The sequence below is a fragment of the Chamaea fasciata genome, unplaced genomic scaffold, assembly GCF_029207755.1.
Source record: "Chamaea fasciata isolate MVZ Bird 193981 ecotype frontalis unplaced genomic scaffold, bChaFas1.0.hap1 SCAF_24, whole genome shotgun sequence".
NCBI lineage: Eukaryota > Metazoa > Chordata > Aves > Passeriformes > Sylviidae > Chamaea > Chamaea fasciata.
Genome location: NW_027094109.1, coordinates 6,604,699 through 6,631,353, shown reverse-complemented (window position 1 = coordinate 6,631,353; position 26,655 = coordinate 6,604,699). Strand labels below are relative to the sequence as shown.

Below are 26,655 nucleotides of genomic sequence, written 5' to 3'. Positions count from 1 at the left end.
TGAGCTAGCTCCCTTGGATCCCCTAATTAAGATATCTGAACTTTAATTATATACTGCACCTTTATTATACTCCATCCAACTTCCCAAGAGTTCAGGAACATCACCTCATAGCTCGCTGTGCTATGAGCGGTCACTGTCTTCCCTCTGCATCCCAAGGATCTCAGCCCCTGTGCTCCTCTCTTGCTCCTGACCCACACATCTCCCCAGGAGCAGTGGGGACCCTCCCAGCTGAGGCACAGCAGCTCTTGGGGAAGGGCCCCCAGACTCACACTGACCAGCCCAGGACTGGCTGTGCCATGGGCTCTTCCTCCATAAAAACAAACAAAAAAAAACAAAATAAAAAGAAAAAGCTGGAGTGCTGATGGAGCTGGAAGTTTCTAGAAATGTATCTGCCCATGCCCATGGGGAGGAAAAGCATAAAATGAATTTTAGAAATGAGCACGTTTCCAGTGTGTGTCAACGTGGTTATACATCCCCATCCCACGTGGGCAGCCGGGAAGGCTGGGCACAGCTCAGCTGCTGGAAGCCACGTCAAACCCCTGACCTGCAGAGATGTCCCTCTGGAATGCCTGAATGCTGCCTCTCCCAGGGCCGTGCCAGCCCCTGCTCCGTGTCTGTAGCCCCCCAGCTCCCACCCCAACGTGGCCTGGGGAGCTCCGCACCATGAGCAGCACAGAGGTGTAAGGGTTCCACCACTGAGTGGGGTGAGACCCCCATGCTGAACCTCCCCTCAGCGGCAGCTCCAGCTGGGCTCTGTACCGGGAGGCTTCAGCTGACAGCCACAGCCCAACCACTCCCTCCCCGCTCTGGACTTGTCCTTTTTAAATCAAGGGTTAAAAGGATTCCTTGTGCCGTCCAGAGTGGCAGAGCCTAGCAGGATGCTCCCAAAAGAGCTCAGATTGGAGATGGTGGGGTGTGTAAAAGCCTTCTCTGCCCACCAGCAGCCTTCCTCTACATGGGCAAACACATCTGCCAGATGCCTAAGCTGGAACCCACAGGTCTCCATCTCCTGGGAACCTGCATCTCCTTCCAAGTAATGCTATCTTGGGTCTGCTCCTGGGGATTTAATCCCAAGAGGAAGCAACCCCAAGGAAGTTCTGCGCTGTCTATTCCCACTCACATCCAAAATGCAGAGTAATTATGTGAGATTTCCCACGAGTTCTACACCTCAGGTCAGTAACGCTGGGAGGCTCCCCCAGCCCTGCCTTGGCCCAGGATGGGTGCACAGAACTAACCTGCCCCACAGCTGCTTTATGGCAGCAGCTTTCATCATTTTCATCTCATGGAGAGCTGCCTGTGTCCTATTCCAGCTGCTCTGCTCCCTGCAACATTCACTGTTTCTTTCAACACTGATGTAAACAAGTGGGGTTTTTATATTGTGAACATGCAAATTACCAATCATAAATGGGTATCTGACTTCATTTTCTGATCTGGAGTCTTGTGGAGTGAGAGGCACTAGAAAAACTACCTATATGATGGGGTACATGAGTTTTGTATAAGCTCAAAGCTGTCACCACCTTGAGTCCTTAGGTGAGTTTCTAAGACTGGGCTTAAAATCACTCCTGCAGAGGTGTCATTTGGAGAGGTATGGGAGGTTCTCCACTCTTTGACTGGATCAGAGCAACTACCAGAGAGCTCACACTGCAGAGCTTCAGGTGGCTGTTGCATGGAACAAACTTCAAACCAAGTTTCTGTCCCATCTGAGTGGAACCTGAGCATCGTTCAGGTCAGAAGGGACCAAGACCCACCAGGAACTCAGCCCAGCCACACATAACCGCCCTGAACAGAGGAAGTTTAAAGGAACAGCTCATCATTAAACTGGGGGATTGCTCTGCAAGTGCCTCCTGAATCTCCATTCCATGCAACACCTCACGGCAGGAGCATGAGGTTTACAGCAATGCCGAAGTAACCCAGAGGAAACAAAGAATTAAAGCAGGTACTTAACAGTGCTTTAAAAGATGCTGAGGCATGTTTTAGTGTCTGCCCAGCCACACAGACAGGCTGAAGGCATCTCATTTCTCCAGTTTATTTACTGGTTTGTAATTATCTGGGGATGCTGGCTGATTAACTTGCTAGTGAAAGGCTCAGAACCCCTCGGACCATAGTTCAGGCCGCTGGAGGTGTTACCAGAAGGACAAGGAGAACAGCACAGTTCTCCCCACACCCCTGCTCTGGCTTTTCCTTAGGCTTCACCTGGCAGCACGGGGTGGGAGCTCCGCAGAGCGGGGACAGGCTCTGTGCCCGATGCACACACCGAGAGCCCCAGCAGCACCCCAGAGCTCTCCCAGCCCCTACCCCAGCCCAGCACAGCCTCGGGGCGTCAGGAGCTGCCTGCAAATCTGGCATTGAGCAAATGTTAAGTTCTGTCACAGCTTTCCGAGCAGGGCATGTTGCAATTACGTGTAAACGAGTCTAGAAGAACGGTGGTTTTTCTCACGTACCGTATACAAACAGCATGTAATCCGCATGTGATTTCCCCACCGCGTTGGAAGCCTCACAGCGGTATGTACCATTATCTGTTTTGTTTAGGTTACTAATGAGAAGGTTTGAACCAGACACTACAACGTGTTGAGGCATCTCATCATCTACTCTTAACCACCTCATGTCCGTAGGCCTACAGAGGAGGGAGAAAAAGAAACAGTCACATTACTATTTTCCTATGGTCAAGATGGCATCTTCAAAAGTTCATCCACAGACAGAAAGCCCAAACCAAGAAAAACTGTAAAGAAACAACACATACTTTTTTGCACTACTCAAGCCCAGATGCTGTCGGGCTTCCTCAATTTAAATTTATTTTAACCCAACAGGAAACTGTATCCAGAGCTTAAATTTTCTGAAAACACTAATGCAAGCAGGAAGAAAGTTCATTAGTGGTTAATCATTCGCTTACTCAGCAAACCTGAAAGCTCTGAGGCTACAGACTCAGTGTTCATCCACGGGGTGCTCTGAGGGCAGAGCTGGACAGCAGAACAAGTAAGGTTTTGTCAAGTTTCAACCCTTCCACAAGCTGCCAGGGACCCGGTGACCTCAGCAGGGGCTGTGCCGTGCACCGAGGGATTCCAGCCCTTCTCCTGTCCCCCAGCCCGCCTGGCAGCCCCTTCCTGCACCCCACACTGAGGGAACCCACGTGGGCAGGGGGTCTGCACCATTCAGGGAATGAAATGAGCCTGGTTTGTTAGAGCTGGTAAAGACTGGAAGTGCTGAAGGGCTTTGGGAGGGGGGGATCTTTCGAGTTTGGGGGGTGTTTCTTGTCTATTATTATGATGTCTTTAAGCAGCAGTGAGGGGACAGATCAGCTCTTTCTCACCAAGAAAATTCCGGCATCCTTCAAGCCACTCAACTCCTCTTAAAGGGGAGTTTCCTGCAGCACAGCATTTCTCAGCCTGCCTGGCTCCAAGGCTGGCAATTGGGACTCCATGTTGCCAGAGGTATCCCATGGCTCAGGCCTTTTGTGCTGTGGAGTCCTCAGGTTTCCCAGCTGGTACATGACACAGCAGCCACTGCTCAGAGAAGTGTGTCCCTGGATGCCCCACAAGTGACCACTTCAGCATCTTCCCACTCCTGTCACAGTTTTAGGGGGATGTGTCTAATCTAACAAAATATCTGTATTAATACCAAATAGAAATTTCTCCTCTCTGGTCTTTTTTCCCCTCTGAGCTTCCTTCCCCCAATATTTATGTTGCCAAATTTTGCAGAGAAATTACTTTGCTTAACTGGAGAAACCTCCCCCTTCATCTAAAACCTCTGTAAAAGACTTCATGAAACCTCTTTGCCTTAAGAAGATGGAGCCAAACCCAGCTCATTATTTTACTGTGTGTTTTCTTAGCTTCGGGAGACCCAGGTGAAGTGACCTAGAGAAGCCAATTCCCAGCACATCACCAGCACCACGCATCGTGCAGCGGCAAGCTGCCAGGGAGATGTGTCTGTCCTATTTAACATGGGAATGTCTTACTCATAGCCTGCAAGGAAAAAATGTAGAGAAGCCTGATCATTAGATTCCCAGTTGAGAGCAAATGGGAGGCACTGCAGGTACCAGGGGAGCAGGAATGCAAAGGGGCTTGGCAGGCTCTGAGCAGGGAATAGCTACTAAACGGAATTCAGCAGGGACGTGCCAGCCTCCGATGCTCAGGGAAGGGATTGGCCTCGTGCCCAACAGAACAAACTTGGGAAGTGGGAATCAAGCAAGTACTATGGGAATCAAGAAAATACTGTGGAAGGGGATGTAGGCTACCAGGGAGGATGAGGGCAGCCTGAGCCTCCTCGGCGCTGGGTGCCCACAACACCGAGCTGGACGGGGTCCAGCTCCCCACGCCCCAGCTCTGGGCACACTGCCAAGGAGGCACTGACAGATCTCAGGGATGTTTGCAGAAATCTTATGGACATGATGAAAATAAAGAAGGATAGTAAATACTTGACAGCCATAAATCCAAGTGGAAGAGAAAGTATTTTGAAAAAAAAAATAAAGCCGACAAAACTTAAATTAGAACAGCAATGAAAGTGTGAGAAAATCTACCCTCCCTTGCCAGGATTTTCCTGATGCATAAATTTCTTCAACTGCCTAAGAAAGCCTCAAGGGCTTGGCAAGAAGAGGAGAGAAAATAAAACTGGTATTCTATAAAAACCACACGGGGCACCAAGGGGGAGGAAAACCATCACACAGTACGAGCAGAAGGATGGACTGCCTTACCTGGGGATCCATCCCACTTCCCCAGTGCTGCGGTGCCGGGTGGTGTCCACACACCGGCACCTCCTGGGGCCACAACTGCAGCCCCTGACCTTGCTTTTTCAGATTAACCAAACCCAAGATTAATTGCAGATAAATGCCACCCAAGCCATTCCCTGGGGGAAGAGGTGTCCAGCTGGGAGCCTTTCCCTTCTGCACCCAAAGGCTGCTGCACGGTAGCCTTGTGGAAATCCCTTGGCCGTTAGGTGCACAGGAATAAATGCAAATCAAACCAGATGTCTTCAGTGGTCAGCAGATGTTTGGGTGCAGGAAGCATCTCTCTCCTTCACTCTGGGACATCGTCTCCGCAGCAGAGAATGGCAACAGCAACAGTGGCCACGCACCGTCCCGTCACCTCCGGCCACCCTGGGCCATCCCTGGGAAGTGTCCAACTTACTGTGGCTTTCCAAAGGCTGTGCACGTCAGCTCCAGCGGCTCCCCTTCTCTCGTCAGGCCTTGCAAGGGGTAATTCTGAGAAACCCGCACTTGAGGCTTATCTGCAGGACACAAAACACGGCTCTGTGAGCCCCGGGTCGCCCCCGCGCTCCCCCTCGCCCGCCCGGTGCCGGCAGCAGCAGCAGGTGGGGCTGGCGGCACCACACATCCCCCGTGCTTCCCGGGAAGGGCCTCTTGCTGCACAGCTCATCCCCGAGCTCGCTCCAGCTAAAAGGAACTCATTTGCCTCCATGCTGAGGGGAAGCTGGAGAGACGCGTGGTGCCCAGAAGGGAAGGGTTTTGTGGTGTGCCGGCGATTCCTGCACCACGAGCGCCGGAGTCCGTGAGTGTCAACACGCTGGGCTGGACAAGAGATGCTCGTTAGAGACACAAACAGAGCCACAGCCACTGCTGCCTCTGCGTAAACAACAGGAGGCTGCATTTCGTCCAGACGAAGCGCCTCTAAATCCTACAATAAACAGAGAATTACAGCGTGGATAGTTAGGGAGCCAGCTCAAAAACACTTTAGTAAGACCCTGCAGGAAAAAAGGAGCCGAACCACAAACCTAGAGTCCACAATTAAAAAATTCATTACCTCCCATGACTGAAACAGAGATTAAAAACGCAATCTGAGCTGTAGCTAAAACATTATCAGCGCAGGAAATCAATTCAAGGCTACAAGTGCCATTAAGCCATAGATATTTTTCAGGAATTTACTCAACTGTAAGGAACAAAGGAATGAAAAAAAATCAGTATGCATAAAGGTTGAAACCATTTAAATGTTTCTATTTCCTTTGAGAGTAACTGCTACCCAAAATATTGGCTGGCTGCATTTTATTAACTGTGTTTAACTCATTAACATGCCTCCTATGGAATAATAGAGATTAGGAAAAAAAACCCGCGTGTCAGGATTTAACCAATTTAAACTCTCATAATTTTCAGTAATGGAATAAGCTACACAAGTAAATCCTCTCCCGAGATGACTCTACCACAACATTTCATCAACTAATCCCGGTTACAGATGCTTCCTGCAGCTCTGGAACCGGGGTCTCCTCGTGGGCTGGGCTGTGGGATGGCAGCGCTTTGAGGTGTCACTGGCTGAGGGGACAAGTCCCAATCCCACAGGAAATGGGGCAGCTTCGGTGTGCCTGGAAACGCACTCCAGCCCTGGAGTGGCAATAGCTCTGCACAAGGAGCACGGGAGGACAAGTTCACCCCGGTGTCACGCAGCAACTACATCACCCGCCACATCCTCGGCACTGCGCTCACCGCTCCCGTCCACAGTTCCCACCCCCACAGCCATCTGCTCCCCATTCCTGGTGTTCTTCGTGGCAGCACCACCAGCCCATGCCAGGAACATGGATGGTGCTTATATCCATGCTGTGGAAGGAGCGGGAAACCTTCCCAGCCCAGTTTACTCGGCGCACGGGGACTGAAACACCTTTTGCTGTTTGCCTCTCCCGCTGCATCCCCTTTCCATTAGGTGAGTTTAGTATTTCTAATGAGCTGTTTACTGATGACAATTACTTATGGAAATCAGGAGGAATACACCCAGGCTCACTGTATGAGAACAAACTGCCAACTCCATGAGCTCCCACCAAGCTGGGTGAGCCCTTCCACTGGCACTTTCCAGCCCCAAAGGCTTTATTAGATTGATGATGGCAGTGGACACATCCCTTTTGGACCCAGGCACTGCCGAGCTGTCACCCGGGACACGACTCTGGGTTTATCAGCACATGTGCCGGCACTGCTGAGGCCAAGAGCTTCCCAAGGGAGTTACCACAGCAAAGGGAATTACAGAGGCCACTTAGGAAAATGCACCTGAGCCTGAAGGATTCAGTGGGGTGGCTGGACACTCCAGAGAACCGGCTGGCAATGGGCTCATGGCATGCAAAAAAAAATTTCACTCAAGAATCTGGAGGGGCAGTGGTGCCTCTTTCCCTTTGTTTAAGGACGTGCCTTTTGACAACCTTAAATCCTACTTCCAGTGCTCACACCCTGCCTCACACCAAGTCAGTGTATTTCCTGCAGATTATGGACTCCGAGTGCAGGTCTGTGAAATGCCGAGCGCTGTGGGACCCCGAGCCCGGCTCCTGTGACATTTAGCAGCGCACACGGACAGCACTGATGGCTCCAAGGCTCGCTGCAGACGTCTGCCACCGCCCTGCCACGAGGGACACGTGCCAGCAGTGATGACTGTGCTCTGTGACGTGGGGGGATGACCACCTCGGATGGTAACGCAGCACACGAGGCAGGAAGTGGCAATTTTCAGTACCAAGTGCATTCCAGTACCCTGAAATCCTCAACTTGGAACTTCATAACACCACACCACTGGACTGCTACATAAAAATAAACACTTGCATCTGTGCACCCGAGGCCCTGCGTGCTCCATGGCAGCCAATTAGACCAAACAACCCACAGCTATTTCCTACTATGCCTCTTTCCAGCGGCTTAAAAAAAACAGCCTCGTAATTTAATAAGGCACCTTTATTAAGCTAAATTCATTCAAAAGCTCAGAGTGATATACAAGGTTAAATACCAGTCATCTAAAGGTTACACTGTAGCAGCAGCCAATTTGAAAAACTTATTACAAAGCCATTCTGCATTTGATGAGATTTCTCTCACAACAGGCACGGCAGGTGCCCGTGCACCAGGGCTGGGGCTGCAGCCCCCAGAGGGGCCATGCACCCCAAACCCCTCACGATGCCACAGGCCACTGAAGCCTGCACCCGTTGACTTTCACAGCTCTCAAGCTCCATGCTTGGGAACTTACCACACCACTCCAGTTATTCTGCATTTGTCCCAGTTCTTCCTTTTTTAGCTGCTCGCCCCATTTTTGTGCCATCAGCAAAGATTATTAACAGTCACTTTTTAAGAACTTCAAATGCTTCAACTGAACAGCATCAGGCCAAGCACCCAGGCCCCTGTGTTCCCTCTAAAAATACCAGCACTGCTGATTACTCCCTAATGACTATCCTTTGAGATCTGCCAGTTAGTGATTTCTTAATCCATTTAAACATGCACTTCATCGATAATGCTTAGATGTCATTAATCAGCCGAGATAAAACATTACACCGAGTTCGGGGCCTTACAAAAGCCTAAGCCTATTATTTCCACCCATTTCCTTTCATCAGGCCAGCCCAGGGTCTGAAGGCAGGCGAGCTCACTGCCCCACAGCCCGCACTGGGCACATTTGGCAAGCGCAGCTCCTCGTGTGCCCAGCGTGCCGCGGTGCGCCGGGGGCTCGGCCGTGGGACCCTCGCTGACCACCCCGCCAACAGCCCAGCCTTCCCAAAGCACACGCTCCCTGCTGAGGCTGGAAACAGCCAAAAGGCTTCTTCTTCCCAAGCGCTGGGAAAGCAGCACGTGGTGTTTTTGGCAGCGCCAGACCCCAGCCAAGAGAAGCCGGCAACACGGACTCTGCCAGAGATTCAGCCGAGCACGCTCTGGCCTCTGCCAGGCGAGGAGGTGCCGGGTCCAAGTTTAAAATCCGTTTTCTGATCGCTGCATGAATTGCTGACGCACCTCTTGGCAAACCTGACGCCAGATGGCATCCCCGGGAGCAGGATCCGCGGGCCAAGCCGTGTTCCTGCCTGCTCTAGGTAAATCCAGCCTCAGCGTTTCCCAGATAATGCTTTACACATCTCCCTGCAGGTGGGCATTGCTTCATCCAGCTCCTCATCCCTGCTCTTTTTTGTGCCCGAGAGAGCTGCTCAAAAAACTGACTTGTGGGAGTCTCTGCTCTCACTCAGGGAAGAGCAGGAAAAATGCGTTTTTCAATATTAAAAGAAGTCAGCAAAGTTAACGCTGATCCTCAGGTGTAAACAACAGCTACCTTTATTCCCAAATCCAGTGGGGCCGCTCATCAGGAATGCACTCTGCATCAGAGGCAGCCCAGCCTGGCAATCCCCTGCCTGCTCCTCACCTCTGACAAGGACGAGAGGCTGCACTGCTGATTTTCAGCCAAAATACAGAAATCTATTCAATAAATAGATCTCGTGTCTAAAATAAGGAATGAGCAGGACTGGCAGATCACAGCTTGTCTGGAAGAGCCTGTCAACCCCAAACACAACTCTGCAAAATTCACCCTTAACAAAAGCAATTTAATCATTTCGCTTGTTGCGGGAAAAGGAATGCCAGAGCCCGACAGGCATTTTGGGGATAAACACTTCTCTTTTAATATTTAAGCACACTCTGCTGCTTAATGCCTGCAAATGGCAGAACCCCGGCCACCCCACACGCTCCGTGCTCCCAACAACATTCCTCTGAGAAAATCTTATTAATGAGCTCACAAACGAGCACCCAACTGGGAAATGTCACAAACAAGAGTGGCTAATGCCCCAGAAAATCAAATAACTGAACACTCGGCTGATTGTGGTGCTTTTCATATTCACTAAAAGAAGAAAAATAGCTTTAAATCAAAGTTTCTGAAGGGGTCAACACCTCGCTGAACAAAACAACTCATTTATTCGCTTTTAGCGATCTCCAGATGATAAATTACATTGATGTTAATAACTTCACCGCAAACTATGCAATTAATATTTGTACTGGGCGGAAATGTAAGGATTAGTGGAGATGCGGCAGCAAACGTATGTGGCCGATTTTAAACGTAATTGGGCACAAGGAGTTCTCCTATCGCAACAGCAGAGGCTGCAACGAGACTCCACTGGGGCAGGCTTAAAAGGTACATGTGTAGGTATTACAAAAATGAACGCGCAGTTAATTATAACTTCAGAAGAGGACAAAAATCCAGCCCAGAGAAAAGGCCAAAATCCAGGCTCTGACGCTCGCTCCCAGAATCACGTAGTGACAGCGGCAAACGCACCACAAGGGCTCAACTCGCACGTCTCCCAGAATATCTGGTTCCATTCAGTTCCTTAATGATATTTTAATGCATTTTGTTGCTTCATTTCCTTTCTAAAATTACACCCAGTGCACTGGTCTCCCATCGCTCACTGACGGATCTGAGCCACAGAGAGAGCAGCAGACCTGGGGACATTTCCACTCCAGTGCCACGGACTGTGGCTGCCACAGCACAGGGGTGTTCCTCAGGCATGGAAGTGTTGTGGCCACTGTGAGTGCACAGCACTCTTGGTCCAACCCTGCTTTGCTTTTGAGGAGTGTTAGGGGAGGGTTTCACATGTTACACTGCTTCTTTGCAGAGACTTCTTTCCAGTAACACACCCTACAGCCATGTGAAAGCATTCACCTCAAACTTCACCACGGCCACGCCGTGCCAGGGTAGATATGCAACAACTGGCTTACTCCCTGAGTAGAGCAAGTTAACACCCAGCGTTGTTTTCTGTCTTTTATTTTTTTTTCTTGGAAAACAAACCCCACAACTTTTGAGCTGCATCTTGGAAAAAATATCTCCCTATTCCGAAATTTAGTCAGACAAAAAAATACCTCATTATCCGAACAGCCTCCATCCATCATCCTCCTGTCCTTCCCCAACACATTTCATGCTCCAGTTGGATACATTAAGTGCAGAGAAATACGACATCTGCTGAGAAAAACATTTTCTTGTGCCCCGCTGATGTTCTGAAAGGGCGGATCTGCTGTGCCTGTGAGGGGAACGGGCAGGATTTGTGGGGAGAGGACGTCAGAGCAGAGAGTGGAACACGCAGCCCAGGTAACTGACCTGCTGCAGGGAAAGCAGCTACATCCACATGGGGTGAGCAAGGAATTCTGAGTGTCACTGCAGCAGAGACCTGGGAGCTGGGTGCCTGCAAGGACACACCATGGACAGTGGCAGGCAGGGACAGGAGCTGGAGAAGCATCCTCTGCTGCACATTCCACAGCTACAATCAACGGAGAAGGTGTCAGAGCAGGAGCCTGGCTCCCCCCGGGGCCGAGCTCCTTGGGAGCACTGATGGAGACGCCTGTGTGCAAGGACAAGAGGCTCTTCCTCCTGCCCACACTCTCCCACTGGCCAACAAATCATCACCAGGAGAAGCTCAAGGGTAGGAGTTTGCTCTGAAATTGCCTTTTCTTTAAGCTAAAGCCCTGCAGCAGGTATGAAATGCAGGTGTCTGGCTACGCTCCAGCCCATCGAGTCCTGGAGCCACAAGGTCACAATGCAGGACAAGTTCTTGGGCCGGGGCTCCTCTCTGGCCATCTGCTGCTGCCCACTCAAGGAACAGACTGGGCTAACGGGGTCAAGTCCCCACATTGGAACATAATCACTTTTAACAAGCTCAGAGTTTAATTCAGAACATAAAACCAAGACAGTCTGAACTCTGTTCTCCTGCTCATCCCCATTCCCTCCCGAGGAGGCTCCGTGCCTCATTCCCACAAACAGCTCTGGAACAGCCCAAGGAGATGCAAAAATCAGCAATGAGGGCAGAAACCTGTGCAGGAGCTGAACAAAGAACTGTGATTTAGGGGTGCTTTGCCCTGATCACCTGGGCAACCCCTAAGGCTGCAAACCAAAGTGGCCGAGGAGAACAGATTTATTTGAGGAAGAAGAGAAAAAAATGTTAGCTTTTGTTTTTTTCCCCACGAAACAGTGGCTCTCTCCTATTCCATCAAATCCCCAGGATTCCAGAGAGACTTCTGAAAGGAAGCCTCAAGGTTGTCCAACGCCCTTTCAACCCAGCAAGTTCCAATCCCCTCACACAACAGGGTAGATGGCATTTTTTGCTCTTCTCCGTTAAGTATTTGATCAAGCCTCACAAAGGTGCTAATGTATTATTAAAGCTAATGGAGCTCTACAAGAAATGTTAATGGACATTAAGTTTGCATAAATGAATTACACATTAGCACAGTCACAAGAAATCTCGTATCTGTCAATTTAGGCAGTATCTGATCATTCCTGTTTTCCTCATTACAGGAACATTACTTCCCGCTAGTTTCAGAGATACGAGAATTGTAACCAAGATGTTCATAATGAAACTACATAATGAAGCAGATGAAATAAATTAATACAAAACTTCTCTCCTCCTTTCCGTGTTGAAGGGGCCCTGCAAAAACAAGGAGTTTGAATTGTCTCAGGGCTTGGTTTTCCAAGCACACAGCCTTGCTGTAGGGACCATCCCACTTTGCTTTTGGGAGATGTTTCAGAACACAGGGATGCATGTACACAGCTCCAAAATTTACACCAGGTGCATTTGGGACCACAGATATTTCCAGGCACCTGCTTGCTGCTGTCATGTACAGTGGAGCAGCTCCTAAGGGAAGTGAGATGCATTATTAACAACCAACATGTCAGGAACAGCACAGGAAATAGTCTGGCTTCAATCAGTGCTGCTACTACAGATTCCACAGAACTCCATATTCTGATGTACAAATCCAGTCCACGCTGTATGTTCGTAGTGCACAACACTGGGTTTCTCTTGCAGAATACCCAGTTTTTGCCAGTAAATCTGCCACGGTGGCCAGTTGCTTTGAAGAGGGACTAGAGAAGCACTTTTCAGAGATAAGGAGGTTGCTAGAAGAAAAACACTCAGATTTAATCTGTTCTGACAATTAAAAAGCCTGGCCAGAAACCTTTGATGCAAACGCTGTGTATAGAGACTTATTCCAACAGAGAACAAAGGTAAGTATTTATGGTATCACAGAGGGCTGGGAAAGTCGTGGCTTCACCCATGAAGTGTTACCTTACATTGTGATTATGATTTGAATGTAACAGGATATAACCCTCATCGACGCTGGAATTTTAACACGTAGGGAATGGCTCCTGAACTCCCCAGCACACAATTCTATATATTAAGAGAATTAAAGGTTCTGCTACTCACACATAACTTCCAGGTAACGCTGTGTCTGCAAGTCTTTGACCGCAGGGTGATCCACCAGGCAGATGACAGGGACCCCATCGTCCTCCCGCCCCACCTTCAGCAGGAGCTGGCTGGTCACCGTGTACATGTCGGACCACCGCTCCACCTCCGACTTGCCTGGGGCAGGGAACAGAGAGAGGGGACTGAGGACAGGGTGGAGCACCCTGCAGCCAGGCCACCTCCCTCCTGTCCACGTTCCCTTTGGACACCCATCCCGTCCTCCTCTCCGCCAGGTTCTGGCCAAGTGAAGTCCGCCCGATGTTACTGCAATGGTTAACGCCATCCCCGGATCCCCAAACTCTTCAGTCAATGAGCTACAAATCCCCTCCCACTCCTGAATCAACAATTAGCTACAAAAGTGATTTAACAGATTGAATTAATTAAAAGTAGGAAGGATAGGTGGGAGCATTCAGCAGTGCTCTGTTTGAGGGGGGGAGCCCAGCTCCGGACCGGCTGCCTGAGGGATGCTGTGATGGAAACGAGCAGGGAGACAAGACAAAACGAGACAAGACAAGACAGGAGAAAAAGGATTTTTCCAGGAACTCAGCAAGCACCTGCTGACAGCGCAGCTCCACTCTGATCTGTGCCTTTTTATTTAAGAATTCACAGGCAAAATGCTAAGAGTAACTTCTGTAGCAGAGTTTTTCCAGACACCAAATATTGCTGTATAATATATGAGAGTGAAACAGGTGACACACGCAGACACCCCTTGATATTTGGAGGAAAAGCTTTCCTCTGGGCAAAGCCACACATCCTGTCATTCACAAACTCACAGCCAAGTGTTTCAGTCTCTACTCCATTAAAAAAAATATCTGAAGACTGAGCAGGGGGTGAGGTGATATTACATGAAGCTCAGCATTCTTCCCAGAGAACTCAAAGCTGGGATTTGACTGCTAACACAAGAAAACTCAGTCAAGAAGCTGGACAGGTCAGGCAGAAAGGGACAAACACTTTGCCCCCTGGTACGGGGAGGGGAACCAGAACAGGATCATTATCTCCCTGTGCTGGCACTCAGCAGGGCACCACTTCACCAGGCAGCAGTTTTGCATCCCACCTGTATCAGCATCCTCCCAGCATGTGGCCTGCTCAAATGCTCTGAAGTGTTTGGCTTAAAGAGAGGATTTTATCCTGTCCTTGCAGGAGGGTGGGTTTGAAGTAATGAGTCTGGACTTCTGCAGAGAGTCCGTCAGCGTCTCAGACTGGGTAAAGCACAAAGGTGTTGTCAACCAAGCTCACATCTACATGCAGACTTAAACTAACAGCGTGTCACATGCAATCAGAGTCAGTGACTTGAATGTGCAAGTACTGGGAGCCACCAGACTTCAGGGAGTCGGAGAAACCCATCTTAGATGAATATTCAACTGAACGCAGGGAAAACGCTCTACAAACAAGGGAGCTAGACGTGAAGGTGAATTGCAAATCTTTACAGCCCGAAGCACAGACGATCCCTCTTGTACCTAAAACAGGGCAGAAAGCTACACAAGCCATGCAGAAATGAATTCAGTGCACAGCTCTGGGCTCCGCAAGGTCACCTGCAGTTACAGCAGGACTCCAGAACCCGGCACTCGAGGCTGGCAGGTAGGCAGAGGACCAAATGGAGTTCAGCCCCCTGCGTTAGGGAATAATCTGTCTGCCCACACAGTCCTTTGTTCCTCAGCTGGCGCTCAAAGAAGCTCACTGTACTTTTTTTTTCCTTTTTTTTCCCCCTTAAACTGGCAGCAGAGAACAAACACCCAGCGTTACATAAATCACTTCAGCTCCCTGAACAAAGCAAGGGACTGAGAGGACACATCTACCGGTTAGCTCCTTGTTGCCTTTGAACCATCTGATGGTGGTGGCTGGTCTGCTGGCCATGGCAGTGCAGTTCAGCTCGATCTCCTCTCCCTCCACGGCCGTCTCCTTCTCGATATCAATTACCAAATTGCGGGGTGGGACTGCAGTGGGAAACACAACACACACCGGATGAAAAAAACATCTTTTGATCACTAGCACAAGACAAAACCTTGAGGAAAACCTGCAAAATCTACTGAAGGAAACAAGCAACCAGGATTTATTTGATCTTTCAATCAATCGAACCCTTTGATAGGTGGTTTTGCAGTAATTGGAGTGAGCACTTTCACTCTCCACCTAATAATCACCGCAGTCTCACAAATTATTACTTATCAGGGTTGTAACTTTCTGTTCCCTCTCCTGAGCAGGCACCATTCCAGGGAGAGCCGCAGCCTCCTATGCTGCTTGGGTGTGTGCTGCTATTTAAAAATCCAGCTTGACTCCATGCACATTTCCTGACTTCTCTGACAAGGAGAGGAAACACAAAAGCTGACACTTGGCACTGCATTACTTACCAAGTCTCTAACCTCCACGGCAATTTTTCTCTCCTGCTGTTCAGCTCCAAGGCTCAGCCGTGAGCATGGAAGCAGGCCAGCAAACATCAACCTCATTTAAGACGCTCGAAAAGCCACTGAGCACAAGCCTGGAGTGGAACACCATCCCTTGGGAACAGCCCTGCCTCCCATCACACCCCCACAAACCACCCCAAAACCATCCCAAAGAGAGGAGGGAGCTGGCTCTGCACCCAGCCGCAAGTGCCATGTCCTTTGGGGTGGAGATCCGCTGCCCTGCCCAGGCACACATCTTCCCTAGATCAGGAGTCTCCCAAAACACAAAGCTGGAGGATGGTACCCAATAAAAAAATCACCCAGTAATCCTGAGAAACAGGCTGTAACATCAGGGGTAACAACCACCGCAGCACAGCCCAGAAATGGGACAAATGAGCTTAAAAATTAAGACACGGGAACAAGGGAATCTCCTTCCCATGAAAGCACCAGCAGCAAGGCAAAACCCAGGAAAAAGTGAACAGCGAGAGTTCTTATGGCAGAGTCACGGCTTCAGAAATTCCCAGAACTTTCAAAGGAAACTCAACTTTGCTCTGATCAATGTGATTAAGCAACTGCACAGTTCAGATGTGACTCACAGGTCTTCAAGCTAATGAAGAACAAATATGTATAAATACCATCCAGATGATCAAATGGACTAATTAGTCACTTGTGGCTTCTCTCTAAAAAGAACAGAATGGGCTACATATTTGAGACTTTCACATGTTCCAATTAAGCATGAATAAATCTACATATTGTGTCACAGAAGACATGGAAGTGCTGAAGCAAATGTGCAGCTCCCTCGGAACGCCGGCTGCAGAGGGGGACACCTCAGCACCTCCCTCTGCTCTCCCCAGCTGGCAGCATGAGAGGCAGGCCAGAAAAATCAGTCTTCGATAGAGCTTCAGATCTATCAAAGGCTGGGTGACGGCCACGAGATTTCTGGTGGGGAACAAGTTCCTGGGAGGACCAGCCAACGCCAACACGGAGTACCACTCCCCTGCCCTGGCTCATTAGTTCCCCTAATTAGGGAGCCAATAATAGAAAAGACAGGCAAGACAAGCCATCCCTGGCATCGCAGTGCCCAATCTATCCATGCAAGCACTAAGACCCCTCCTTCATCTTCTGCTAATAAATCTCCCTCACCCTTGCCTGCTTCCTGAGCTATGTTTGACCCCAGTACACAATGAAGGCGACAAGAAACCACCTCCTTTATGGATGTGGGGGAAAGGCAGCACACCCACTGCCATGCCACAAAGGCTTCTCAAAAACAAATGAAGCACAAGGCAAGAAAATAGACTTTTTCCTCAGTTCTAAAGCACGATTCATGCTTAAAAAAACTAACAAAAACCTGCATTATGTCTCCCACGTGAAAGATATGCAGTGCTGGCTTACAGGTGAATGAAATAAGCATTCTCATTTCAAACACCTTCTCAGCATTGCCAGCAGTGAAATTAAATCCAATGAACTGTTTTTGTCTGTGCACGATTAGAGGCAGGAGCTGGAAGAGCTTCCCATGCCTGTGAGCGCTGGAAAGTGCATGGAAACTTTGAAGGTGTTGATAACTGTAATAGCTGGAGTCAAACTGCTTACAAACATCACTTAACAACGTATAAAAACCTAAGACCCAAATCTCATTAAGCAGAAGAAGGAAGATTTAAACTAATCAGCAAGTGGGATCTCACATTAAGTCACCCTCCCCGATTCAGGTTCTCCCATTAAGAGAGCCTTAAAAGCTGCTGCTAATCGGCAGGAACCGCTCGAACAGAGGAGCTGCTGTCACTGCCAGCACGTCACTCAGGGTTCAAATCCTTGCTTTGAATCCCTCTCCAGGTGGCTGGAGCTCTCCCAGTGCCACACAGAACCCCATCCCACTGCCCCATGCGCCCAGGGACTGCAGGGATCCCCGTGGGCACCGCCCCACGTACCGAGCACCGTGATGGTGGTGTAGATCTCCTGGGGGGGGTCGGTGTAGAGCTGGCAGAAGTACCTCCCTTCATCAGAGATGGACACGTTCGTCAGGGACACTCGCAGCTCGCTGTTGGAAAAGTTCACCAGCTGGAACCTGCTGTCCTTCAGCGCTGTGGGGCAAGCACAGCCCGGGTGACTGCATGGAGAGAGGCAACGTCCCCTTCCCGCCACACCACAACCCCAAAGATCCTACAGACAGCAGCACATCGAGGTGAGCACCCCTGGGCTTCCATCCTGCTTCCTACCTTGAAGCTGGACCTATAAAATCTTTTGTTTCTCAGATCATTTTAAATAATCACCAGGCGCAGTTCCAAATCTTTGGACGTGGTTTCATTACCACGTGGCTTAGGGATGTGTAGGTAAAATGCTTATGGTGTCTACACAGCCCCATCACTGACTGTATGCATTCCTGGACAGCCGGAATGAGGAAGGAATTGGGAACAGTGGAATTTAAAGTTTGTTCCCTGTCCTGTTGTTTCCTGGGCAAGGAGTACAGCTGCGTCCCCACAGTGACACCGACACAGACCATTTAAAGTGTCCCACTGCAGCCACCATGGCACTGTCACCACAGGACAGATGTATCCATCAGACGTGCGGGTGATGAGAAATTTCAGTTTGGGTATAAAGCAGCAGAGATTGTCCTGAAATTTCCAGTTTTCGGTCTGAAGAGATTACCCCTGAGAACACTGCGCTGTCTTGATGTCGCCCTGTTCAATTTGTTTGTGTCAGCTAAATATTTGGCACTCAATTGCAATTCACCCTGAATTACAACAATCAATTCCCATTGCAAAGTAAGATGCTCTGACTTTTAGAGGGGACTGTGAAGTCTTCCATTAAGGAGAAGATTATGATTGTCTATCTCACCCAGCTCCACAGGACCAGCTGAACTGTAAATGCCCAGCATTGCACAAACAGGGGAGATCTCCGCAAATGCTGTGGCCTGAGCGCAAGGGAGGCCCAGGAGGAGTCACGGGAGGAACCACAAACTCACGTCTGAAATCTCTGAAGTAGATGGTCTGCCTGTTGGGGTTCAGCAGCTGGATCACCGAGTCGTCGCTGTTCTTGACGCGGCAGCTGATGGTGGCCACGTCCCCCTCCACCACCGTCACATCCTCCGTCACCAGGTTCTGACCATCGCCTGCAGGACAGAGCAAAGGCAGGACTCAGGGTCAGAAAGGGCACCGGTGGGTTTCACGTGGGAATGAAAAGTTCCACTGCCACCAAGGGAGGAACACCAGCCAGCGAGCCACTGACTCTGGGTCCCCCACCAGCTGCCAGAGGAGCAGTGAGAAGGAGCTCTGTGATGGGAATAAAGGAGGACTACTGCCCCACAGAGAAACACCCCAAATTCCCTTCCTCTCCCAACAGACACGTCAAATTACCTTGAAAGAACAACTCTCTGTAAGAACACTTATGCTTTGGAGCAGACAGACTTCAGGGAACCAGGCGTTACTCACTCTGTGTAATCAGTAGCTGCTATTAAAGTCCAGAGGCAGGGGGAAAAAAGGATCCCATGCAATTATGCCGTGGGAGCCTTGTAATCATTTACAGGTCATCACCCCGAAAACTCTCCTCCTAATGAATCCAAGCACAGCATCACCCTCACGCTGAGACATTCGACTGCAACACCAATGGACGCAGGGGATGGCAGTGGGAACTGTGCCCTGCATTTCAATTTTTCCATAACTCCTGGGAATCAGTGGGGGAGAAACATTGAGACTTTGATTGGCAATGTTCCAAACGAAGCCAGGATACCTGGGCACTTGGCCACGGGCTGGGTGGTCAGAGAATCCTCTGCTGCTCTACAGCTGCCTTTGTGTTCTTCTGACACGAGAAACACAAAAATGCAGGAAAAGGACAAAGCTTGCACACAGGAAATCTGGGAATCATATTTAAACCCCAGTTTTTCTCTCACCCTGCATCTTCTTCATTTTTCTTTCTTTCCAACTAGCCTTTATTATTTGACATCCCTTGGAAACAAATGTTTGACAAAAAGGTGCATTGTTTGGAAAGAGAAAGATTGATAAACCATCAGACTCCTCTCCACGCCTGATGGGCAGCGAGCTGAAGTCTGGGCACATTTTTCTGCCCTCTCAGTATAAATTTTAGATAGATTCCCCAGATTGATGAACTTTGAGGAGCAACAAGAAGATTTACTATCAAACAGTAACACCTGCATTGGAGCACAGACCCCCAGCCCTGCTCAAGAGGGGCAAAGAGCCTGTCCCTGGCATCAGCCTGGCTCCTGCTCCACACTCCGTGGATCAGGATGAAGCTGGTCCTGCTCAAAGCCCTCTGAGCAGAAGATGAGCATTCAGCCACCCCACCATGCTGTCAGCACCCTCAATGTGGTGTTCTTGAACCTTGGGGACACACGTTAATAGCTGGACTTGATAATCTTAGAGGGCTTTTCCAACCTAAATGATTCTGTTCTCAAATCCCAAACCACTGTGCAGACCCAAAGGCTGTCATAGCAGAGCCCTGCCCTGCCTGTGCCACGTGCTGCTGTGGAGGTGCCAGAGCAGCCCTGCACAGCCACAGCCAGGCCCCGGCATCAGTGAAATCAAACATCCCAAAAGTGGTTCAAGCAAAAATATTAAACATTACTAACTGCATCTGGGGAATAATTTTATCAAACCCATTCAAAACAAGGTTCTTGCACAAGGATCAGCTTGATATGTTCTCATAAACGCAATATTCCCTACAAATCATTAACAAAGCTATTAAGATTCGATTTCCATCTAAGCAATTATTGCCAGCATATTTTTTTTACATTTACTTTAAAAGACTCAATCCTATTTTCAATTCATTAAACTGTTCCTTGCGTTTACTGAATTTTACATCAGCTTAGAAGACTATTTGAATTAATAAGAATTACAGTAGAAGTAATTTAGAAATAAATTATTTGAAGTTCAAGCCACTGAAGCTTTTCACGCGGCGGTGCTGCTGCATTAAACCTGCCGATGGATGGCTGCAGAGTCCAGCACCTCGGCCTGGGCTGGCACCAGATCCCTCTGCACGAGGCTTTTATCCGGGTTAATGACGGGCAGGGAGCACGTAAGGACACGCTGAGCCCCTCCACGGCTCTCAGCGGCCGCAGCCTCCTGGGCTTTGCCTCTTTGTTCTTCATCAAAGGGCGTCTGACCGGCCGCCGTCTGCTCCGCTGACCCCAACGTGCCTCTGCCCAGCCAAGGCGAGCCCCCCTCCACATTCTGGGGCATCTACTCCTATCTGCTCACAGGACAGCTCTCTCCACCAGCAGCAGCAATTACAAGCTCTAAATTAAATAAAACTGCAACACAAAGCAGGAACTCTTCAGACCCATCCCCGTCCTCGACACCTCGGTAAGTTTCTCCATAAATATTTGCTCTCAGTGTGTACGTATTTTGAGGAGCGTTAAAGTACACACAGAGGATGACAACATTTTGGAACAGAAAAGGACAGGCTGGGGAGGGGAGAGGAAATTTATGGACTCAACAAGGACTCTCAGGAGCTAAGAGAAGCAAAGGAAAATTGCTGTTGAGAGCCAACATTAAATCCCTGGCAACGCTTTGGAGGGGCACAGCACAAGCAGATCCAACGGAGAGCCCCCGACAGAACAATGTGGGACGGATTTTCATCTATTACACGTGAAGGGACTGTGACAGCACCGTGTCCACGTATCAGACCAAAGCTTCTGTTGGGACTCCAACACGAGGGACAAATCCTCATCCCAGTGTGGGACGTGCTGGACAGACACCAGGACAGACGGACTCCAGGACTGGACCTGGAGCCTTGAAAATCTGGACCTGGAGTACAAAGGATTGCTCCAGAGGGAGTGGAACAGGAACAGCAAGGAAGCCACTTTCTGGGAGGGGTCTCTGGGTGAGCTCCTGTGTAACACATGCACCGGTGTTAACAAGCACAGGAAACAGCAAAATGGGTGTCTGCAGTGCCAGGAGGAGGGAAAATCCAATCTGTGCTTCCTTCATTACCCAAAGCAATTCTCCAGCCTCATTTACTGAATCTCCCTTCGCAAGGTGAAAAATGACACCTTGTTTTATACTTACTGGAAGAGGGGGTGAGGGGGGGACACAGTGCTTGAGGGACGCTTTGGCTGCAACCTACACAATTAATTTTTGCACTTGTCTTCCTGCCTTAGACCACTGCAGTCTCTCCTCTTAGGGCTGCAGACAGACAGAGACGAGTAAATTGTGTTTCAAACAAGTTCCCCCCAGCTGGACACAGCCCAGGGACCTTGGCTCATATGCAGCGGTCACATTTAAAATCAATTCTTTCTCCGCTTGTAGGACACCAGGCTAGAGGGAAGTGTCAGGGAGAGAACAGGAAAGATTAAAAATACGTGCTGGGGAGCATGGTTTTTCAATTCCTATGGAATTTCTAACTACAGGAGCCCCAGCGTGAGCTGCTGCACTGCTGGCTCAGTCTGCAGGATCCCGACACAAATGCTTTCCAGGGAAGAGGGGTTTTCATTACACCTGAACTATGTAAGCCCATAAACCTAAACAAAATTCCTCTTAATAGATTGAGTTAGAAGAAACAACTCACACAGATACACAAACTGTCCCTGTGCCCAAGGAAAAAAGCGACACAATGCTCCATCCCCAGAATTAACACAATTTGAATGTCAACATTGATCTATCAGTTTCAAGTACCTAAAAGGAACGTGGTGGTTAGAGCAGAGACAAGTGGGTTTATAAACACTGAGCATCCACCTCCCCAGAAGCTTTGTCTCTTTTGTGTTCCTTCTCTTCCCCGAGCTGAGCAGCTCCTCTGCTTTCTTACCCATCACTGAGAGCTTCATCTCTTCCCTTTAACACAAATATAACAATTGACTTTTCAGGAAGAGAACCAGAACCAGAGACTCTTGGTCATGGATCGGATACAGGAAAAAGGAGGGAACCCAGAGGCCATTTAACTACTCTGCAGAGCTGCTTCTAGGAGGGAGAGAAGAACTGCCAAGGCAGTGCTGGGAGAAGTCATTGGAACTGTGCATCCAGGCTCCAAGTCTTGAGAGACTGTTTTAAAAAGCTGCAGTTGTCACACTTGAACTTTGGAAGAGAACAGACAATCCACACTGATTGCGCTGGCATGGAAAGGGAATTGCTGCCGATGGAGTTAATTTCATGGCATCTTTTCACGGGCAACAGCTGGAGACCAGGCTGCCCACGAAGCACATGGACACACGTGTGCCCCTGCAGCAGGGCAGAGCTGCAGGGGAGGGAACAGGACGGGTCAGAATGCAACGCTCGTACAGCCCCACCAAAGCCAGCCGGGATTCCTCCACGGGTGCTCAAAGCACACCACGACAGAGGCGTTCTCACCCACTCACAGAAAGGTTCCTGAGAGAGGCTGGGGTGCAGGGAGGGCAGGAGAAGAGGCAGCTGCTGCTCCTTCCACTCGTGCACAGTTCCTAAGGGAAACCCTCTGAGGCCACGGAGCCTGGAGCCAGATGTGGCACCTCCGAGCAATTCTTCTGTCAGTGTGGCCCTCACCCCAAAGGAAAATGTTGTTTTCCACCAAGATTCTCAACTAACCTTTTTCAACAGCAACTTTCTCTTCTATTTAGATGTAATTACCAGCTTTGTGACCCTGAGTCAAGCCTCTCTGAGATTTTCCTGCATTCAAGTAGCTCTTATTCCCTCTTCAGCATCTTCTCCATGGCCAGTAACAGACTCAGCAACTCCAATTCCCAGGCAAAGAGCTCTTCAAAAAAAGTGATGGTGGCAAACAAATAGAATTCTAGAAAGATCTCCCTTTTGAGTTAGTTCTCTGCAGGTCTATCAGCTGCAATTCAGCACTGGGGAGTCTTGCCCATGAAAATTCCTGGCCGAGCACCAAGAGGAACAGGAACTTTCCAGCAAGGTGCAGCTGAGCCGAACAAGCAAATCTTGCTCAGTGATGATGGGAATGGGGTACGGCAGCTCCATGTCTCCCTCTGAGGCAGACACCACAGCAAATTGATACGGTAACGCTCACCTGGTACTTGGATTTTTACTTTCAGATTTAATGCATGTTATCCTTTCTTTATGCTGCAGCCAAGTTTAAGAGAACTGCTCTGAGGAAGGGCACTGCCAACAGACAGCTTTGCTGTGCCAGGTTTGGGATCCCCTGGTGATGCTCAAAAACCCCAGTTCCCATTGAGAAGAGGAAAAAAAAGGAGCGGTGGGAGGAATTAGCATTCACAGAAACTGCTCTCAAAACGTTGATTTCCTTGAGTCTCCCTGGCGCTGTCTGCAGGGACAGAGCTGCTCCTGCCGCCAGGATCTCATCCCTGTCACAGGCTGTGCTCAGCCCCAGCAGTCCCAGGGACCTCCTTCCCCTCCTTCTCAGCACAGATTTTCGCGAGCGAGCACTCTCGGCACCTTTCCGCAGCGCCCGCTCCTCTCCCCGCTCGCAGTCACACTTCCCCTGAATTACCCTCCACACTCGGAGAGAACGTGCAAGATGGTGCTAAAAATTACTTATTGTGAGGAGCAAGTTTACACTATGAAACAGCCACTTCAGAGAAATATACGGCAAATTCAAGCGAGTTGAGCACTGATATTAAATTTGTGGAGGAAAAAAATGCCACTGCCACCTTTATGGCTTTTCTGGCTTAAAGAGTAAGAATAAAAGATGACAATAGCTCCGAAATTACACTGGAGGCTGCACTGACTTTAAACATAGTGAATATCTATGCGATGCAATGGCATCAGGGAATTCTTTCCACCGGCTGAAACCAAAATGGTACAAGAACAAAAATCCTGTGCTATGCCCCAATTAAAATATTTCTTTGGATTTTAGGGACAAAAATTTTTTTTTTCCTGCCATGAAGGCCTCTGCAGCTGCAGCCAAAGCGTGTTTCAGACTGAAGCAGCTCCTTCGCCCTCCCCTCACCCTCCTGTTGCCGCCAATCGCCCCGTCTGCGCAGATTTATGATGTGTCACCTGTGCTGGGATTAGATGTCACCCTTGTCTTTCTATTACCCAGATATTGATAGATCAAACTCCCTGGCCATACGTCGCCTGTCCCTTCAAAGGTTACTGCTGGCGGACACCGAGGATCAATATCCATCTGCTCTGTCACTGACCACAGCGGGCTCGGCAGCCCGGCGAGGGAGAATTCGCAATGGCAGCACAGGGCGGCTGCTCTGCACAGCTCAGGCTTTTGTTCCACATTTCTCATATGTTTCTAAGAAACAGAAGCAGCTGGTCTCTGGCTTTGGCTCCAGCAGTTGATGGTCCATTGCCTAGGCAGTAAAAGGTCACTTACTAAAGACTGTCCTTCTCCCGTAAGGTCAGAGGTTTATCCAAGCGTCCCCCAAGGACACTGGCGTGAGCGGCTGCACCAGGGAGACAGAAAATCTTCTGTGGGAGGGTCTGAGAAGGGAAGGCTGCTGAGGACTCTCAGGGGGCTCTCAGGGGACACTGAGGGACAGAAGCGAGGAAGACAAAGGGCAGGAAAGGGCAAAGCTGTGAGCGGCCCCTCAGCAGAAACAGAGCCAGGTGCCCTTCCCTCGTGTTCCCCGTCACTGGCAGCCAACACCCGCCAAGGACACCACCCAAAATCCACCACTGCCATGCCCCAGCACCGCTTGGAAGCAGCATCGGCAAGGGAGAAGGCTTGACAACACCAGACAGTCCCAGCAGGCTGCTGCCTCCATTCAGTGTGTTTAAATAACGCTCAGTTAGCATCAACACACGTTTATTATTAATGGAGCCCTAATACAGAATTCCTTATCTGCATTTATCTTCCAGCTACATCACTACCAAGGACACCCACAGCTCAGATCCAAGGAAGGAGACCTTGATTAAACCCCAGTTTCACACACAGGTGGAATTTCCTTTCCCTGCCTTGACTTGCTCCATGGGGAGCTAAACCCTGATGAGGAGCAGGTCACTGCAGGTAAGAGGAGGAAGCACAGATCAAATACTCAGTTTTCACAACCAAAGAGCATGTTCTGTGCATTTCCCTGACCAGAACAACACCTCCTGCCTCACACTCCTTTCGGTCTCTGCCACAGGGGTAAAGCTGCAGCAGCCCCTGCCAAAACCTGAGCACAGGAGGAGAGAATTTACATGTTTGCAGGTTTGTCACCATCGTTGTCACCTCTGTTTTTGCCCTGCGGTGGCCAGCAGCTGCCACCTGCCTCGCACCGAGCACGGCACTGCTCACACCCCGAGCTGGCACGTGGATCTGTGCAGGGAGCTCCCCATCTGCTCTGTGCCCACCTTCCCCTCAGCACAGATCCCAGCTCCGGGGGTGTCAGTCGGGGACTGCGGATGGACAGGGACACAACGGGGGAACATCCTCGGCTTTGTCCTGCAGCAGGGAGCCCTTCCACGGACCCCACATTCCAGCCCCTCAGAGCCCCAGACACTCGCTGTCCCCTCCAAGCCCTCCGGGATGACGCCACTGCTACTAAAGTCTGCCCTGGTCCACACTGAATTCCTGGATCCGACGGCGCCTGCCCCGGTTGCACCCCAGAACACCAATTCCCATTAGTCAGAGCGACAGGGTTCCCAGTAACAAGGAATCCTGTTTCAAGTCAGATGATGGGTTTCATTTTACTCTAATGAGCAGATATGTCTTATATCCATACCTGTAACCCATTTCTTGCAGACTTTTTCACATCCTTTTTATTTTTTACTGTCAGTAGCATCTGTCACAACGTGCGGCTTAATAATCTCTTTTAAACCCAAGAAATCTGTATTTCCATAAAGCACCCACAATGAATTCTGATCAACATCAGCCTGGTCTCTTCCCTATAAAAAGGACCTCCTTTCAACTGCATGCATATTTAAGTCTGAAATCTTTAGCTTACCACTAAAATAAGCAAGAAATAAATGACAAAATCAATAACAAATGTGCAAACCGGTAGAAAATGTCCTCAAAGCAAAGGACCAACAAAGAATGCACGAGAATACCGAGGTTTTTTGGGGCATCCTGGCCTGTTCCCCCCTTGGCTCAGCATGCGGCCAGCCTTAAATCGCAGCACTGTCCTTGCCATGTCATAACAGGAGCAATTCTGTGAGCCTTTGACAAAACACCTGCCCAGCTGTTATCCCAAAACTGTGGTGTAAAAGCAGAAGGTGAAACATTTACCAGCTGCAATGACCAAGAGCTTGCACATGGGAGTGACCCGTTTGCTACCAGCCCATCGAACACTGAACACCCGAGGATGAGCCCTCCTCCAAAGATTAGGGCGAGTTTCTTTCACCTTCTGAAGTTAATTCCCGGTTTGCCACCAGGGGAGGAAGGCTGATCTCGCTTTCCATGAATTCCCAGCCTTTGGAGTGGCTCTGCTCACAGGTGTTACCTGTCCACTCTCCATCTCCCTGGGCAGGAGCGCAGATGAGGATGCCTCAGTCCAGGATTTTGCATCCCTGCTGTG

At 49.7% G+C, this 26,655-nt stretch overlaps 1 protein-coding gene across 6 annotated transcripts in view; it reads right to left on the bottom strand.

Moving 5' to 3' along the window:
• CADM1 (cell adhesion molecule 1) overlaps positions 1-26,655 on the bottom strand; it is a 132,670-nt gene that overhangs the window by 24,162 nt on the left and 81,853 nt on the right. For all 6 annotated transcript variants that reach the window (XM_066203311.1, XM_066203312.1, XM_066203314.1 and 3 more), the window contains exons 2-7: positions 18,271-18,417; positions 17,237-17,389; positions 14,730-14,867; positions 12,895-13,050; positions 5,121-5,220; positions 2,442-2,614 (exon numbers count right to left, since the gene is read on the bottom strand). In XM_066203311.1, coding sequence (XP_066059408.1) covers positions 2,442-2,614; positions 5,121-5,220; positions 12,895-13,050; positions 14,730-14,867; positions 17,237-17,389; positions 18,271-18,417 — 867 coding nt within the window. The remainder of the gene's footprint in view (positions 1-2,441; positions 2,615-5,120; positions 5,221-12,894; positions 13,051-14,729; positions 14,868-17,236; positions 17,390-18,270; positions 18,418-26,655) is intronic.